At 56.0% G+C, this 17,670-nt stretch overlaps 1 protein-coding gene across 1 annotated transcript in view; it reads left to right on the top strand.

The window, feature by feature from the left end:
• The first annotated feature begins 12 nt into the window (after positions 1-12).
• Positions 13-17,670, top strand: part of LOC118089705 (microtubule-actin cross-linking factor 1, isoforms 6/7) — a 28,624-nt gene continuing 10,966 nt past the window's right edge. The window contains exons 1-16 of the mRNA XM_035124475.2: positions 13-144; positions 618-836; positions 929-1,132; positions 2,307-2,526; positions 2,837-3,063; positions 3,303-3,425; positions 4,676-4,777; positions 5,192-5,293; positions 12,399-12,554; positions 12,867-13,022; positions 13,122-13,319; positions 13,672-13,800; positions 14,528-14,698; positions 15,848-16,003; positions 16,148-16,354; positions 16,549-16,668. Of these exons, the coding sequence (XP_034980366.2) occupies positions 13-144; positions 618-836; positions 929-1,132; positions 2,307-2,526; positions 2,837-3,063; positions 3,303-3,425; positions 4,676-4,777; positions 5,192-5,293; positions 12,399-12,554; positions 12,867-13,022; positions 13,122-13,319; positions 13,672-13,800; positions 14,528-14,698; positions 15,848-16,003; positions 16,148-16,354; positions 16,549-16,668 (2,622 nt within the window). The remainder of the gene's footprint in view (positions 145-617; positions 837-928; positions 1,133-2,306; positions 2,527-2,836; positions 3,064-3,302; positions 3,426-4,675; positions 4,778-5,191; positions 5,294-12,398; positions 12,555-12,866; positions 13,023-13,121; positions 13,320-13,671; positions 13,801-14,527; positions 14,699-15,847; positions 16,004-16,147; positions 16,355-16,548; positions 16,669-17,670) is intronic.

The raw sequence follows: 17,670 nt of genomic DNA, 5'->3' as shown, positions 1-17,670 counted from the left end.
CCAAGGGGCCTCATGGTGACTCTCCCCACCTCCCAGCTCCTGTCCGCGGAGATCTTGCACCACCACGGCCTTGTGGAGCGGCTGGTGGCCATCGCTGACCCACTGCTCAGCCTCTGCCCCCCAGAAGTGCAACAGCAGCTCCAGGTGAGTCCAGTGGGGTGGGGGTGGGGAGGCCCTCTTGACATGCAATACCTCTTTCAGCCACTGGGTGTCAGTGGAAGGGCTCTAACCCTTTTGCTTGCCTTCCAACGCCACTCCATTCAGGGAGGCAAGTTGGGAGCCGGTTCCAGTTCGCCTGCAGAGCACCTTTTAAGAGCATCTAAAACCCAAATATTTTTGATAGTCGCCCCTTTGCTTTAAAACAGAGGCTTGGCTAAGAGGCCTGCAAAGTACACTTGGGTCAGGGGAGGGTGGAGAGAACGTGGGGGCCTTTTTTCCTCCCCCCCCTGGGGGCACAAGACCAGCACCTTCTGGCTGGCAGGTCCCTGTCCCCCCCCCCTCCCCTCCTGTCAACAGAACTGCAGAGCCTGATCTGAGAAGGACTGGCCATGCCTCGGGTGGGGGTGCCCTCCCTGTCCTCCAATCTGACCCCCTTTGACGCCTTGTGTGCCCCACAGCCCTCGGTCCAGCCTCTGCAGGAGCGCTCGGAGCACCTCCTGCGCCAGAGCCTGGCCTGCACCCTGCGCCTGGAGCGTGCCCAGTCTCTGCTGGCGCAGTTTTCTGAGGCCCGCGAGGAGCTGTGCCCATGGCTGGAGGAGACACAGTGGGCAGTGGGGCAGTTCTCCCCTGATGGCATCAGCTGCGAGGCCTTCCGGGAGCACCAGGAGCTGCTGCAGGTGAGGGAGGCTAGAGTGGGGGGGGGCTGAGGGTGCCAGGGGAGGCCAAGGGTCCTTGGTCCTCACCGCTTCTCTCTCCTGGCTTGGCACAGGGTCTCCGAGAGGCCATTGCCGAGCACAAGCCCCTGGTGTCCAAGCTGCAACGGCTGTCGGGGCAGCTGGCCGAGTTCAGCCCGCAGGAGGCAGCCCCCTTCCAGCAGGGCTGGCAGGCGGCCGAGGAGCAGTACAGAAGCATCCGGGAAAGGGTTCGCCAGGCGGCGGCTGTGCTGGAGGAGGCCATCCCACGATACAGCCAGGTGAGCAGCCAGGCGGTCTCTGGGGCAGCAGGCATGGCAAGGGGGGTGGGGTGGGGGGTGAGAACAGACCTGGGCCAGCCACTTCCCAGCTGCCCCTGACAGGCCGCCCCCTCTGGCCTCACGCAGCAGCAACGTCCGTCTCTGGCCAAGTGAGCACCCAAACCTAGGAAGCAGAATTCTGAAAGTTTTGCGTTTGTTTGTTGCCTTTCCACCCCAAGGGGTCCACAGTGGGGCACATGGTTCTCCTCTTCATTTCATCCCCACAACAACCATGTAGGGTTGTGTAAGCTGAAACCAAACTAGACTCAACCAAGGCCACCCAGTCAGCTACATGGCCAAGTGGGAGGATTCATAGAATCATAGAATCATAGAGTTGGAAGAGACCACAAGGGCCATCCAGTCCAACCCCCTGCCAAGCAGGAAACACCATCAAAGCATTCCTGACAGATGGCTGTCAAGCCTCTGCTTAAAGACCTCCAAAGAAGGAGACTCCACCACACTCCCTGGCAGCAAATTCCACTGCCGAACAGCTCTTACTGTCAGGAAGTTCTTCCTAATGTTTAGGTTCAAACCCTGCTCTGTCCCAGTCTGACACCCTAACCTCTCCTCCACCCTGGCTGGCTTATGTCACTTTCTACTTCTGAAGCAATGCAGGTACAAAGGGTTTTCCCCTAAGAGAACAACTCCACAGGGTGAGATGTACTAGGCACCATCTCAGTCCAGTGTCAATGGACCGGTGAGTTATTTGGGCAGCAAATCATGAGATGACTTGGATGGCTTGACCGCCTTCCTCTGCCTGCCTGGTGTGCTTGGCGGGGACCACCCCCCCCCCCATGGAGGAGCCAGGCCTGGCATCTCCTCATGGCAGGGAGATGCCTTCTGGGCTGGATGAGGCCCAGAGAGGGTGGCAGGGGCTGCTAAAGCCAGGCCAATGCTGTGGCCCCCATTGGGACATTAGGGCGGACCCATTTTCAGCCATAAGGGCCACAGGCCTTCTCTTGAGCCCCATGGAGACCCACTCCCCATGGAGACCCACTTCTCTTGAGCCCCTGTGTCTCCCACTCCTGTGCCTCAGTTTCCCCAGAGCCTCGGAGGCTGCCAGCTCCCAAACTTTGGGTCCCAGTACCCACTCTGTGTGGCCTGGGCCAACCCTCTGCTGTGCCCCTGCTTGCAGCTGTCTGAGCGGATGGAGCTGATGGTGGAGAGCTTGGAGAGGCTTCAGAGCCGCATGAGGGACCCCCCTGCGGTGCGGGGGGACTCTGCCTGGCTCCGGGAGCAGATCCGGGAGAACGGCCTCCGACTGGCGGAGCTGGAGAAGCTGGGAGTGGCTCTGGAGACCCTCCGCGGGCAGGGGGCTGAACTGCTGGCCACCATGCAGGCAAGCGGGAACAGAGGTAGGCACGGCCCCTTCCCCAACGCCAGCTGGAGCCCCAAACTCAACATGCAGAAACCCCTCTTCCAAGCAGCTGGCCCCACTGTGCCTGTCTTGAGGGGTTTGGGGCTAGCCAGAGCCTCTGGGTCTCCTCCTTCCTACTCCCAAGAGACCCACTGCTCACATTTAGAGATAGGATCCCTGTGGGTCACAAATCTGTGTGGTCTAGAGGGCATGAGTCCCTCCCCTGTTTGGGGTGGGGGAGGCCGGTTTCCTGCTCAGCCCACCCCCAGGACCCCTCTCCTTTGGCTTCCCCCCCTTCCTGCGGACAGGAATCCAGGATCGTGTGGAGCAGCTGCTGAGCCAGTGGAAGACGCTTTGGGAGCAGAGCGAGGAGAGGGAGAACTGGCTGCAGGGCCTGCTGGTGCTGGCCGACCGCTTCTGGCAGGGCCTCTCGGACCTCGCTGCCACCCTTGGAGACATCCAGCAGGTGGTGCTGAAGCCAGAGGAGGCTGCCACGGACCCCAAGGCCATCCAGGCTAGGCTTGGGGCCATGCAGGTATGCATCAGCCACCCCCAGGCTCCTTCTCTCGGAGGGATCCTGGGAACTGCAGACGGGGGGGGGGGAGTTCCCCTGCCCCGCCCCCCTGCCCCATTGGCTTTGCCCTGCGTCTGGCTCCCGGCTCCCCCCGGCAGTGATTCAGCTTTTGCCCTGCTGCAGCTTCTGTGTGTGAGGAGGCCCTCCTGGGGCTGGTTTCAGGTGCTGAACCTTTACCCCCTCACCCCTTCTCCCGCCAGGCCCTGCGAGAAGAGATCGACTCCCTGCAGAGCGAGCTGGACTCCCTGGGCGTCTTGGGCATGGAGCTGATGTCGTCGTGTGGAGATCTGGACAAGCCAGACGTCACCAAGAGCCTAGATGACGTGAGCTGGGGAGGGACCCCTCTAAGGCAGGGAAACCTCATAGGAAAACCATTTGCCAAGGGGGCAGCCCCATTGCCCCAGTGTTGGCCTAGGCACATAGGAAGCTTCCTCCTCCTGAGCCAGCCCACTGGTCCATTTCCCTCTGTGTTGCGTGCACTGACTGGCAGCTTCCCCCCAGCAAGGACTGACCCTGTGCACCCTAGAAGAGCTGCCAAGAGCAGGCTGGGTGGATGAGAGAGCAAAGCTGAGCTGGACATGTGGTGGCCACTGTAGGAGATGGATTGAGGATTAAATCCGTAGATTAGAATTTAAACCTTCTGTCTCACATGTGTGGGTAATCGGACTGTGAAGCCTTTTTAGCAAAGTAAAAGCAGTGATATGTTTTACAGCTTACTAATACTTAGGAATTAGGAATCCCCTTTTATTGGTGGTCTGCAGCCTTTCCCTTCTTCAAGCCCATTGCAGGTTATGAACCACACGTTTTTAGTAAACTAAACAGAATTTTTTTTTACTTACATTTCAATGCAGGCAGCAAATACAGCAAAGTAGTATGCAGAAAAATACTTCCAAGTTACAACACAAGCAACTCCCCAGTCAGCACATATGTGCATTACACTGAACCCAAAAGTGACCCCCCCAAAACGTCACAAAAAGGGGCTGAATGTGTTCCAATTATATGCAATTACATGTAAGCACATGGTGCCTTGGAACGTAGCCCCCATGTAAATGAGGAGTTGCCTGTAAAAGAAAGTTGATAGTCTCCCAATAGGGTGTCTGGAGCCCCCAGACACAGGTCTGCTTAGCAGAAAGAGAGAGTCTCCTCAGAGGTGGAAGGAAGTGTAAGGAATTAACTCCTTTGTTACAGAATTCCCACCCAAGGGAGGCAAAATAACCCGTCACACACAGAGGGTCCTCTCTAGGAAGTTTAAGAACTCTCTGTGTACTCACCTTGTGCTTGTCTACCAAAACATGCATTTGTCATTTGGCTGTAAAATCTACAGCCGCCTCTGTACCAAATCCCAGGGGAATGGGGTGTGCATATTGTGCCCCTGGGGTGCAAATACAGAGGACACAAGCACAAGTGGGTGCACTTTATGGGATGCATTTGGGCACAGGGTGCCAGCCTGGCATGGGGTCCCTGCGTGATGTTGGCCCACCGAATGTGAAAGACCCTACGGGGGCTGGCCTCCCAATACCCGGCAGCTTAACCCCCTCCCCCCAATATTTCTCTCGCTCCTCTCTCTGTGCAGCTCTACTCTTCTTGGAACAGCCTGAGCAAGGTGTGGGGTGAACGCCAGACCCGCCTGGAGGAGCAGCTGCAGGCCTCACTCAACTACCAGCAGTCCATGGAGGTGACGAGGGTCTCTTACTTGGGGACAGGCCATGCGGTGGACCCCTGGGACAAAAAGACCCAAAGCCTGAATGAAGTTGATGGGGAGCATCCTGTGGCTGTTGGTCCTTAGCCTCTTTGTGCCAGAGGGGGAGCTGGAGAGTATTCCTAGTCCCCTTCTTTGCCCTCCCCTCCCCGCTGGTCTTTGGCCCTCACCCCATAAGTTTCTCCCCTGGGGAGAGCTCCCTGGCTGGGCTGTTCCCACAGACTGAGCCAGAGTCAGTCTCTGGCAGGCAGCTGCACACACCCCTCCTGGCCCAGGCAGGTGTCCTGGGGGTGACTCAGTCCTTGTGCTGCCACCCACAGAGGGACTTCTGCTTGACCCTCAAGACCTTATTCCTGTTTGGGACCCCTGCCCCTTTCTGCACTTCCCTAGAGGCTCCTGAGCTGGCTGGAGGCAGCTGAGTTGAGGATTGCAGAGGAGTTCCTGGTCGGGGGGGACTTGGACCTGGTCAAGCGGCAGCTTTCAGAACTCAAGGTAAGGGGGGTTGCTCAGAAGAAGTGGAGAGGTAGGCTGTGTGCTCTGGACTCCTTGGTTGTAGCTATGGGGGAGGGTGTACAGTGGGGCAGGCAGTGGACCCCTCCCTGCGCTTCATGAGCTCCCCTTTTAACCAGAGAGTGATTCAGGACTAGAAGGAAAATCCATCCCTCGACCGATCATCTCTTTCCCACCTGATGTGCTGTGCAGGTGCCAAGGGACCACCTGGGACGGTTCTCTTTACAGTGGTGCCTCGCTTAACGAATGCCCTGCTTAACGAAATTTCCGCTTAACGAAAGGATTTTTCGAGCGGAGGTTGCCTCGCTAGACGAATGCGTTTTACGAAAAATCCGTCTAGCGAATCGCGGTTTCCCATAGGAATGCATTGAAATTCAATTAATGCGTTCCTATGGGCAAAAAAAAATTCAAAAGAAATTCAATGCATTCCTATGGGATTCGCTAGACGAATTTTTCGTTATAAGACCCGTGGAACGAATTAATTTCGTCTAGCGAGGCACCACTGTATTTATTAATTAACCTTCCTCTTCTTGTGTGAAAATGCAAATATTTCAGTTGCCATAATAATAATAATAATAATAATAATAATAATAATAATAATAATATTTATTGTTTATACCCCGTCCATCTGGCTGGGTTTCCTCAGCCACTCTGGGCAGCTTCCAACAGAAAAATGAAATAAAATAATCTATTAAACATTAAAAGCCTCCCTAAACATGGCTGCCTTCAGATGTCTTCTAAAAATCTGGTAGCTGTTTTTCTCTTTGACATCTGATGGGAGGGCGTTCCACAGGGCAGGCGCCACCACCGAGAAGGCCCTCTGCCTGGTTCCCTGCAACTTGGCTTCTCGCAACGAGGGAACCGCCAGAAGGCCCTCGGTACTGGACCTCAGTGTCCGGGCAGAACGATCACCTTCCATGTGCAGCTTATCTCTAGAAGCTATTAGGACAAGGTTGCCTCACCTTCTAGAACAATTATGATATCTGTCACAGTGGCCGGAGTGGACTACTTCAGAGTAACGACGCTACGCAGCTCTGCATTTTATTCTTTTATTGGTGCTGCGTATTTACAGTGCTGAAGTCATTGCTATTTACACGGAGTGATGTGGTCAGTCGGTTTCAGAACCTCCTAATGGCTTTTGGCGCGTCTTTCTCCAACACAAAAGCTTTGGCAGACCCATCCTCTTTCCCCTCCTCTTTCTGCGTAATTCCGGAGTTGGGGGGATGGGTCTCCCCCCCTTATTCGCCCCTTCCTGTCCCACCTGGGACCCTGGCTCCTCTACCTTGCCTGAGCCTCGGACACGACTTCCTGCTTCCCCACTGGAATCGGAACTCTCTCTGCTTTCCCCTGTGCTCGGGGATTGGCTTGAACTCAGGAGGGGAGGGACTTCGCGATATCCCCTGTCCCTCACATCCACCCCCCTCCCAAGCTCTCCTTCACCCCTCCCCAGGTCCCCCCCAGGTGTCGGTGACGACTGGAAGCCTAAGAACTCAGTGCTTTCCGAGCCCGTTGGTGTGAACACCTCCCCCCAGTCCTGCAAGCCCCCCCCTTCCGCCTGGGAGGATGGGAATCCCAAAAAGTCCGTGGCGTCAGAGCTGGTGGGGGTAAAAATGTTCTGCCAATCTGCTCCTTCCTCTGACTGGGTGGATCTCGGTGACACCCATACCTCATCCTCTGGTTCCTCAAACTCCGCTTCCCAGCGCCATGGTGAACTGCTCTCCCGTGCTTCCTCCCCCTCCCCCTCCCTTTCCATGTGCCAGGGCTTGGGTCTATGGGGAAAGAGGGCGTGAAATTCTTCTACCAGGAATTCCTCCTGTATCTGAGTGGCTGGGACCCATTCATTCTGGGACGGTGGAGCATCCTCCCATGCCATGAGGTACTCCAGTCCCCCCACCCCCCACCTTGAATCCAGGATGGCCGTGGCCTCATTGAGTTGCTCCCTGCCTTCCCTCTCCCCCCCTCCCTCAGGGGTTTGTTCGCTGTCTCGGAGCCTGCTGCTTTCCCTGTACGGCGACAGCAGCGATCTATGAAACACGGGGTACACCCTCATGTCCTCTGGCAGTGCCAGCCTGTATGCCACCGGGTTTACCTGTTGCGTGACCGTGAAGGGGCCCAACCTTCTGGGCGCCAGCTTTTTGCATCGCCCTCTGATGGGAAGGCCCTCCGAGGACAACCAAACTTTGTCCCCCACCCTAATGACCTCCCCCGGTCGCCTGTGGCGATCTGCCCCCTTCTTGTACGCTTCCTTGGCTCTCTCCAAGTGTTCTCTGAGCTGCTGGTGCACCGTCTCCAGTTCCTCTGCCCAATCCTCAGCCTGTGGGCCCTCCTCCTCCTCCTCCCCCTCCCTCTCTGGGAAAGATCTGAGGTCACGCCCGTAATTGGCCTTAAAGGGCGACACCCCTGTGGAGACGTGCACCGCATTGTTGTAGGCAAATTCTGCCAGTGGCAGGCGATCCACCCAGTCCGTTTGCCGCTGGCTGACGTAGCATCTCAGGTACTGCTGCAGAATGGCGTTGACCCTCTCCGCCTGTCCATTGGTCTGCGGGTGTCTAGCCGTCGACAAGCTGACCTCCACCTGCAGGAGGTTCATGAGCCGCCGCCAGAACCTGGAAACAAATTGGCGGCCACGATCCGAAATAACCCTTAAAGGTAATCCATGCAGTCTGAATACGTGATCCACAAACAGTTGGGCTGTCTCTTCTGCAGAGACCGCCCTGGCACACGGTATAAAGTGGCACATTTTGGACATGAGGTCCACCACCACCAACACTGCGGTCTTGCCCCTGGAAGAAGGCAGATCTGTGATGAAGTCCATGGACACCACTTCCCACGGCCTGTGTGGCGTGGCTAAGGGCTCCAGCAATCCCGGTGGCGCTGCTCTGACCACCTTTGCCCGCTGGCAGGTGTCGCAGCCCCGTACATAGTCTCGAACATCTTCCCGCACCCCTGGCCACCAGAAGTGTCTCATGACTAGGTGAGTGGTTTTGTCCCTCCCAAAATGACCCGCCGTTGGGTTGTCGTGCATCTGCTTGAGGACCGTACGTCTAAGCTGGGTGGTGGGCAGGTACAGTGCACCCTTGTAGAAAAGCAGCCCCCTGCGTTCTGCAAAGTCTTTTGCCTGCTCCCCCCCCCTCTCAGTTCTCTGAAGATGCGGTTGGCAAATTCATCCGCTGCCGTCAGTGCTGTGAGTTCTGCCTCGCTCACCACTGCTGCTCCGCAGGACCATGCTGACGGGGGGAAAATGTGCCTGGGTGCCGGTGGCGCCTCCTCCTCCATGTACTCTGGCTTGCGGGAGAGGGCATCCGCCCTGACATTCTGCTCTCCCGGGATGTAGTGTATGGAGAAGTTGAAGTTCGAGAAGAACTCTGCCCACCGTATCTGCCGCTGGTTGAGCACCCTGGCAGTTCTCCAGAACTCCAGGTTCTTGTGGTCTGTGCACACCTGGATGGGGTGCTTGGCGCCCACCAGGAAGTGTCTCCAGTGCTGGAACGCAGCGTGGATCGCAAGAAGTTCCCGATCAAACACCGTGTAGTTTCGCTCTGGCTGGGTCAACTTCCTGGAGAAGAAGGCACATGGTCTCCCTTCTCTGTTGGCGTCCAGTTGCAACAAAATGGCGCCCACAGCTTTATCAGAAGCATCTGTCTCCACGCGTAGGGGCGCGTCCTGAACCACGTGGAACAGGTTCTGGTCTGAGGCGAACACCCTCTTGAGGCTTTCAAACGCTGCTTGCGCCTCTGGTGTCCACCTGAACTTCTGCTTGCCTCTCAGGCAGTCAGTGATGGGAGCCGTAACGCGGGAGAAGTTCTTGATGAACTTCCTGTAGAAGTTGGCGAAGCCTAGTAGGCGTTGGGCATCTTTGCGCGTCCTGGGGCTGTGCCAGTCCAGGATGGCCTGCACCTTGTCCTTGTCCATCGCCAGCCCCTTGTCTGACAGCTTGTAGCCCAGGAAGTCCACCTCCTTGGTGTGAAACCTGCACTTCTCCAGCTTCACATACAGGTGGTTCTCCTTCAGGCGCTGCAACACCTCCCTGACATCTTTCACATGCTGCACTGGGTCATCGGAATAGATAAGGATGTCATCCAGGAAGACCAAGCATTTCCTGAAGAGGAGGGACCCCAGGACGTGGTGCATGAAGGCCTGGAAGCATGCTGAGCCCCCTTGCAACCCGAAGGGCATCACCAGATATTCAAAAGAGCCCAGAGGCGTGAACATCGTGGTTTTCCATTCATCGCCTTCCCGGATCCTGATCAAGTTGTACGCCCCCCTCAGGTCTAGCTTGGTGAAAATCTTGCCCCTGCGTGCCGCTGTCAGGAGATCATCCACTCTGGGCATGGGGAAGGCCACTGGCTCTGTCACTGAATTCAGCCGTCTAAAATCCACCACAAGACGGCGCTGTTGCGTGTCTTTCTTGTCCACCCAGAAGACCGGGCTGCCCCCTGCTGCCTTGCTTTCTCTGATGAACCCCCGCTTGAGGTTCTTGTCGATGAAAGCGCGCAGATCCTCCAGTTCCTGGTCTGACATGGTGTACAGCTTGGCTGGGGGTATAGTTGCCCCCGGCACCAGGTTGATCTGGCAGTCAAAAGGCCTGTGTGGGGGTAGGTGGTCGGACTCCGCTTCGCTGAAGACCTCCTGCAAGTCCCAGTACGGCTTGGGTATCGCCTCACCCCCTTTGACGTGCATGGTGGCCACCGTGGCTATCGGAGGCCCCTCCCCTGGTTGGTGCTGCATGCAATTTTCCAGGCAAAAGTCCGATCCAAAAGTGATGCATCTCTGGTGCCAACTGATGGAGGGGTCGTGGCGCGCCAGCCAGCTCATGCCCAAGACGATGGGGGGGTCTGAGATGGTGGTGACGTTGAATGCCAGTGTCTCTGAGTGCCTTCCCACCGTCATTCTCATGGGGGGGGGTTTGATGAGTGATGGCCCCTCCCAGCAGCTCTCTGCCGTCAATGGTTGCCACGTGCAGGGGAAAATCCAGCTGCAGAAGCTGGATCTGGTGCTCTTCTGCAAAGTTTCTCGAGAAGAAGTTGGCTGAGGCACCACTGTCAATTAGGGCGAGGACCGTCAGGGGATAGCCATTTGGGAGCGTGAGCGTCACTTCTAGAACCACTCCTGCTCTGGGAGGGGTGGGCTGGCTCTGCTCCTCTCTGTGCGGGTGGGTGGGCTGGGGCTGTTGTCTGCGGACTGTGCCTGGCTGCTGCCCCTTATCTCCTGCAGCCAGGCTTTCCCGTTTCCCTGCTGTGGTGCTGCGTCAGTGGGGGAGGGCACAACCGTTCCCGCCTTTCCTTGCCACTCCCTGCGATGTGGGCAGTCTCTGACGAGATGCTGGGGGGAGTTGCCGAGATGCTGGGGGGAGTTGCAGAGAAAGCAATTCCCACCCCTTCCCTCCTTGCGTCTTGGCGCCGCTGGGGTTTGAAAAGCCCCCCCGCGCGCGCTATCAATCTGCATGGGTTCCTGGTCCTGACTGGCCCCAGGCGTGGCTTGAAAGGGTTGTTGGGGGAGTGGCTTCTCCTGCGACCGTGGGAACCAAGCCCGCTTTGCGCGCGTTGCTTGCTTGTCGCTCCACCGGGATTCCTGTCTCACCCCCACCGCCAGAGCCGCTTTGCTCAGCTGATCCATATTACTGGGCTTTGGACCTCTCGAGAGCTCATCCTTCACCTCCTCATGCAACCCCAAGTAGAACGCCACTTGCATTGGGGGTGACTCTAGTTCCCACCCCAATCTGTGCACCAGCATGGTGAATTTCGCCCAATACGCGCGAACTGTCATATTTCCTTGGCGTAAATTATGAAGTTCCTCCTTAGTCTGGTCCATATGACTATCGGACGAATACATCGTTTTCAAACCTTCTAGAAATAGTTTGACATTCTTCATGCAAGGATTCTTTGTTGCGATTAACGGTCTTAGCCACTCCCTGGCTGCCCCGGTAAGGTGCTCCACAATAAACGCTACCCTGTGCTCATCATCAGGGAACTCATCGTGGTGCAGCTCAAGAGCATACACAATCTCAGTCTCAAAGCCCTGATATTCCCTCGGGTCTCCATTGAACTTGCTTACTAGCGTCCCGGCTCTCCTTCCTGGCAGCACTTGGACTTGGGGTGCCCCTCCCGCCTTGTTTTTCTCTGCATCCAGCTTGTTTTGGAGGTCTACCGCCACCGCCCTTAATTCCTGCTCTCTTTCCTGTAGCGCTCTCACCTGTTCCGCAAGTTGTAGCCGGTCGTCCTGGACCTTCTTAGTCTCTTCTTTAGCTGCCTTCAATTCCCCCTGCGCCTGCAGCGACAGCTGCTGCAGTTCTTGCTGGGCTTGCTCCGCGATCTGCCGCCATCTCTCCGCCTCTGACACGCTCATCCCGGCAACTCCAAAGTAGCCCAAAAAGGATTAGGAGGTTGCTGTCACAGTGGCCGGAGTGGACTACTTCAGAGTAACGACGCTACGCAGCTCTGCATTTTATTCTTTTATTGGTGCTGCGTATTTACAGTGCTGAAGTCATTGCTATTTACACGGAGTGATGTGGTCAGTCGGTTTCAGAACCTCCTAATGGCTTTTGGCGCGTCTTTCTCCAACACAAAAGCTTTGGCAGACCCATCCTCTTTCCCCTCCTCTTTCTGCGTAATTCCGGAGTTGGGGGGATGGGTCTCCCCCCCTTATTCGCCCCTTCCTGTCCCACCTGGGACCCTGGCTCCTCTACCTTGCCTGAGCCTCGGACACGACTTCCTGCTTCCCCACTGGAATCGGAACTCTCTCTGCTTTCCCCTGTGCTCGGGGATTGGCTTGAACTCAGGAGGGGAGGGACTTCGCGATATCCCCTGTCCCTCACAATATCCAAGGATGCTTTAGGAAAACTTGGATCGTCTCCCTGTTTTACGTTTCCCTCTTAACAAAGAAACCAGTCTTAGACTGTTAAGTAAACAAGAAAATACAGTGTTTACTCATATCAATGCCTTGCCCGGGATCATCAGATACAGGGATGGAAATCAGGCATGCAATAACCCTTAAGTGTTACAAATATTCATAGTCCAGTTCAAAATGGAGATTGATTTCTGGAGGAGAGCAAAGGGGGAAAATGGCTCTGTCCCCTCCCCCTCCCCAGGATTTCAAGCGAGAGCTATACCAGGTCAAGGTGGATGTAGAAAGCCTGCGGCACCCAGTGAGCCCCAGGGGGGCCAACACCAAGGGGGCCCCCAGCTCTCTCTGCAACTTCCGCGACCGCTGGAACTGGCTGGAGGAGGAAATTGTGAAGCGGCAGGTGAGGACGACAGGTGGCCAGTGTGATGGCTGGACTAGGGCGCCCTTGACCTTTGGGTGTTGCGCCAGGGGCTGAGAGAGTATTTCAGGAGAGAACCCTCCTGTGGCTTGTGGGTGGAGTTGCCCCTGGTTCTGGGTCTGAGAAATTGAATAGTGGCCCAGTGGGCAGTGGGGGGGGGGCGGCTTACCTTTCTCTCTGTTGGCTGTCTTCCTCAAGCCACTTTCTCTTGAGCTCTTTCTCCTCTGCTCTTGACCAAGGGCAACCTATGCCCCTGATGGAGGTTGTCCTGCCCCTCTCTCGTCTCCTTCTCAGCATCGCCTGGAAGCTGCCCTCCTGGGTCTGGGTCAGTTCCAGAACCAGCTGGAGGAGCTCCTGCAGTGGCTCCTTCGCACCACAGAGCAGCTGGAGGCCCCCACCGCCCTCAGCCTGGATCTGCAGAGCTGTGAGATTGAGCTAGCAAAGCACAAGGTCAGGAGGGGGGGGGCAGGTGAAGTGAGGGAGGAAACTGGGGTCCCCAGCACCTTCCCAGGCAAAGCCCACTGAGCTGGCCTTCTTCACCCGGGGCAGGTGCTGCGGAACGATGTCGTCTCTCGCACCCGGACCGTCCAGTCGGTGAGGGAGGCCGGGGAGGCCCTGGTGCTCTCTGGGGCAGGGGACTCGGTGGAGGGGCTCCAGAGCAGCCTCCAGCAGCTGGGCCAGCGCTGGGACTTCCTCTTGGGCAAGACGGAGAGCCGGCAGCTGGAGCTGGAGAACAACCTCAGCCAGGTAGGTCTGCAGGGCGGGGGGTAGGATGCAGCCCCAGAGCTCTCTTTGCAGCTGCCCTCCAGGAATGGGGGCTTTGGGGGAGAAATGTGTGGTGGTGGTCTATCTCTGTGTTAGTGTTTCCCTACCCTCTGCAGATTGGGGGGGGGGGTTGTCATCCCAAATCCACTAAGAGAGACTCCCCACCCCCACCCCCACCCTCCCCATCACTGGCCTGTGGGGACTCTGCCTTTCCAGAGGACCCCATAGTAGGGTTTGGAGTCTTCTGCCAATAAAGAAGACTCAGACTCTGTGGAGGGGAAAACACCATCCGAGGGGCTCAGCTCAGCTTGCTCAAAGCTTCTGCCACCTGCAGGTGCAGGATCTGACCTTGGAGATCACAGAGCTGCTCCAGTGGCTGGAACACGTGGAACTCCAACTCTTTTTCTCCAAGCCCGGCTGGGATCACCCAGAGACCACCAAGGACAAGCTGGCAGCGCATCTGGTGAGTCCCTTCGGTAATATTACTACCACTACTACTACTACTACTATACTACTGCTATTTATTTATATTCCGCCCATCTGACTGGGTTTCCCCAGCCACTCCGGACGGTTTACAGCATATATAAAAACACAACTAAACATCAAACATCATGTAGGAGATGGATTGAGAGTTAAATCTGTATATTACAATTTAAACCTCCTATTACAGGTGTGTGGGAGAAATACAAAGAGTAAGTAGCCTGCAAAGCCTATTTAGCAGAGCAAAACGCATATATTTTGCAGGAATAAGGCAATTGCACCTTTTTATCTCTTTTACTTGTGGTCTCCTGCCCTGCCCTTCTTCCTGCCCTCCTGCCCTGCCCTTCTTCCGTTGCAGAGAATGAATTACATGTTTTAGTAAGATAGGCAAAAAAAGTTTACTTACATTTCAATGCAGGCAGCATAAGAAAATTTATTAGGTGCAAAATGCAAAATTTGCCTTCTACATAGGCTGTGTGTGTTAGGGGACCCTCATATCCCTTGCAAAGTCAAGTTGCTGATCCATCCATCTCACAGATGCCAGCATCTTTGCAAGGCCTTTTATCCCCTGCCCAGACTTGACCCCTCCTTTTTTCCTGCTTCACCTGAATCACCAAGACAGAAGGAAGGCAAAGGAGCTACCACAGACACTCACCCCCCCCCATGCCCCACATGCCCAGACACTCACACCTGCCCTTCCCTTCTGGCAGGATTTGTGCCGAGAGATGGAGTCCAAGCAGCAGACATATCACAGCGTCCGGGAGCAGCTCCAGCGCCTGCTGGCCACTAGCCACCCCCCACGGGCTTCCAGCATGGAGCACAGCCTGAGCATCCTAGATCAGAAGTGGGGCAGCGTTGCCAGCCTGGTGCAGGAACGGAAGGTGAGTGGCTCTGGGATGAGGCCCAGGGCTGGTCGGCTCCTGGATTTCATTGCAATCCTTTTTTAATTTGTATGCTGCCTTTCAAATTTCAATTTTCTGGTTTTGACCTCTAAAGCTTGAAGTGGCTCAAGACCGCAATTCCTCAAGGACCAATCCTGATCCTGCGGTCCTCATTTGAGGCCCTTCTTTGTGTGTTCCTCTGCTTGAGGTCTGGAGGGTGGCGACATGAGAAGGGACCTTTTCGGCAGTGGCTCCCTGCTTGGGGGGTGCTCTCCCAGGGAGCCTCGCCTGGCACCTTCATTGGCTATCTTTAGGTGCCAGGCAAAAACATTCATTTCTCTCATTGAACGGTCTATGGCCTTTTGAATTGGGGGTGGGGTATTGTTTTCGTTTGTTGCTGTAGTCTGCATTTTTCTGTTTTTGTATTGCAAACTGCCCTGTGATCCTCGCTTGAAGGGTTGTTGTTGTTTAGTCGCTTAGTCGTGTCCGACTCTTCGTGACCCCATGGACCATAGCACGCCAGGCACTCCTGTCTTGCACTGCCTCCCGCAGTTTGGTCAAACTCATGTTCGTAGCTTCGAGAACACTGTCCAACCATCTTGTCCTCTGTCGTCCCCTTCTCCTAGTGCCCTCCATCTTTCCCAACATCAGGGTCTTTCCCAAGGATTCTTCTCTTCTCATGAGGTGGCCAAAGTATTGGAGCCTCAGCTTCACGATCTGTCCTTCCAGGGAGCACTCAGGGCTGATTTCCTTAAGAATGGATAGGTTTGATCTTCTTGCAGTCCATGGGACTATTTAATAAATAATACATTGCTACACAGGAGGCAGTTTACCAGCTGAAAGAAGCAACAAAATAGGCAAAAAAGATCACGTCCTGTAACAATCTGATCCAATGAAAGAAAGTCATAATAAAAAATGTGGCTTTAAACTAAACAGCGTGCATCAAATAAAGTAACATTCAGCAATCCATTAAAACACAATTACATTCACTCTCAAAATAGCAGCAAATAATAATTAAACAGAAATTATCTACCATTCCTAAGGTAGATAAATAACGGCAAGTCACAATGCATAAAAAAACCATGTAAATGTATAGAGTTGAGCAGAACTTACGGGATATTTTTTTGAGCAACTAATCCTCACCCCCAGGAGCAGCTCAGCGAAGGGCTGACGGTCAGCACCGAGTTCCACTCCACGGCCCAGGAGCTGCTGCAGTGGGTGGGGAGGACAGAAGAGGCCCTGGCGGGGCTCCCCCCACCCAGCTATGTCCTGGAAACCGTCACCAGCCAAATCCAGGAGCAGAAGGTGAGCTGGAGCTGCCCACCTGCCGTGGCCTAAGACCCTGTGGCGGGCAGTCCGGTGGGAGCCGCCTGCACCATCACCTCTGGGCAAAGGGCCAGGGGTGCTCAGCTGCCCCACTTTCACCCTCCCCCTCCCCCCCTCCCGCAGGCCCTGGCCAAGGAGACCCAGGCGCAGAGCGAGAAGCTGGCTGGCCTGGAGGCGGTCGCCATGCGCATGAAGGGCTTCAGCCGGAAGCAGGACTGCAGCCTCATCCACAGCCTGGTGCTGACCGCCAAGGAGAGGCTGGCAAAGGTGGCACAGCATGTGGCCGAGAGGGGGGGCCAGCTAGAGGAGGCACGCAAGCGCACTAAGCAGGTATGGCGCGCGGGGGGGGGGGGGAACGGGCCTTTGGGGAGCCTCCTCTCTCGTGTGTGGGGCTGTTGTGCGCATATGGGGAAAAGCCACAGCCCTGGCGCTGCTGAGATGCAGTGGGGGGGGAGGGGGGCTCCTGAGGGTGTGTGCATGAGGGGGAGCTGACCGCAGCCCCCTCCCCCTGCTCTGGCCTTCAGTTCTGCGAGTCTTGGCAGCTGCTCCTCGACTGGCTGGATGAGGTGGAGCCTGACCTGGAGGGAACCAGCAATGCTGCCGTGAGCCAGGAAGAGCTCAAGGGCCTCTTGGAGGAACACAAGGTAAGGGGGGTATCCCTTGGAGGCACATCTGGATCCTCCTGATCACAGAGTTTGGAGAGACCCCTAATGGTCATCTAGTCCAACCCCCTGCAATGCAGGAATCACAACTACAGGCAGCTCCCTGTAGTTTCAATATTATTGGGAAAGCCTGCAAACACCCTGTTCTGCCCCCACCCTGCTCCCTTCTGCCCCTTTTTATGACTTTTTGGCTCACTTTAGAGTCGCACACATACTGCTGTTTGTAAAGCTTCCCTGACAGGTGCCCCCCCCCAACCTCTGCTTGATTCCCCGGGTGCTGGGCTTGCCCTCCTCTTCACAGCCCAGCCGGACGCTCATTGCCTCTCCCCTTCCTCCCCACCTGGGTGGCTACAAAATTCAGGTCGGGGTGGCCATTGTGCACCATGGCTGCCCCACACCAAGGGCGCAATAATTGCCTGCTGGGAGGAGGGCTGGGCTATGTCCCATTTCCAAACATTGTGACCTGGCAATACATTGCATTGTTAAAACTCTGCTCCTACCACAGCACTGTGAGGCATTGGGGTCCTCACCACGCCAGGGAGGAAGCAGCTTCGCACTCCCCAACTAAGGGGGCCCCAATGCTTCTTTGGCTTGCACATGAGCAGCAGAGGGATTGGGGCTGCTCAGCTGGGGAGCATCAAGATTCCTGAAGCCCCCCAGCTAAGGGAGCTCCGATGCTTCTCTGGTTTGTAAGTGAGCTGGAGAAGCATTGGGGCTCCCTCAGTTGAGGGGCAGGAGGACTTTGACGGAGCCCCCACCCCACTGCTGGCTCACACAAGACAGCCATGGGCTGTGGGCTCCCTTAACTGCTCTGCTGACCCCGGCCACCAGCTCATGCAAGCCATTGGCAGTTCGGAGGCTCCTTAAACCTGCTTGGCTGAGAGAAGGGGCAGCCATGCGCTCCTCAGCCAAGCTGTTTAAAGAAGCAGAGGGAGGAACAAGCTCCTGTATATATATTTTTTAATTAAAAATTTATCTTTATTG

The sequence above is a fragment of the Zootoca vivipara genome, chromosome 8 (genome assembly GCF_963506605.1).
Source record: "Zootoca vivipara chromosome 8, rZooViv1.1, whole genome shotgun sequence".
In the NCBI taxonomy this organism is placed as follows: Eukaryota; Metazoa; Chordata; class Lepidosauria; order Squamata; family Lacertidae; genus Zootoca; species Zootoca vivipara.
The sequence above is the reverse complement of the archived record's forward strand: the minus strand, read 5'-3'. Positions and strand labels throughout refer to the sequence as shown.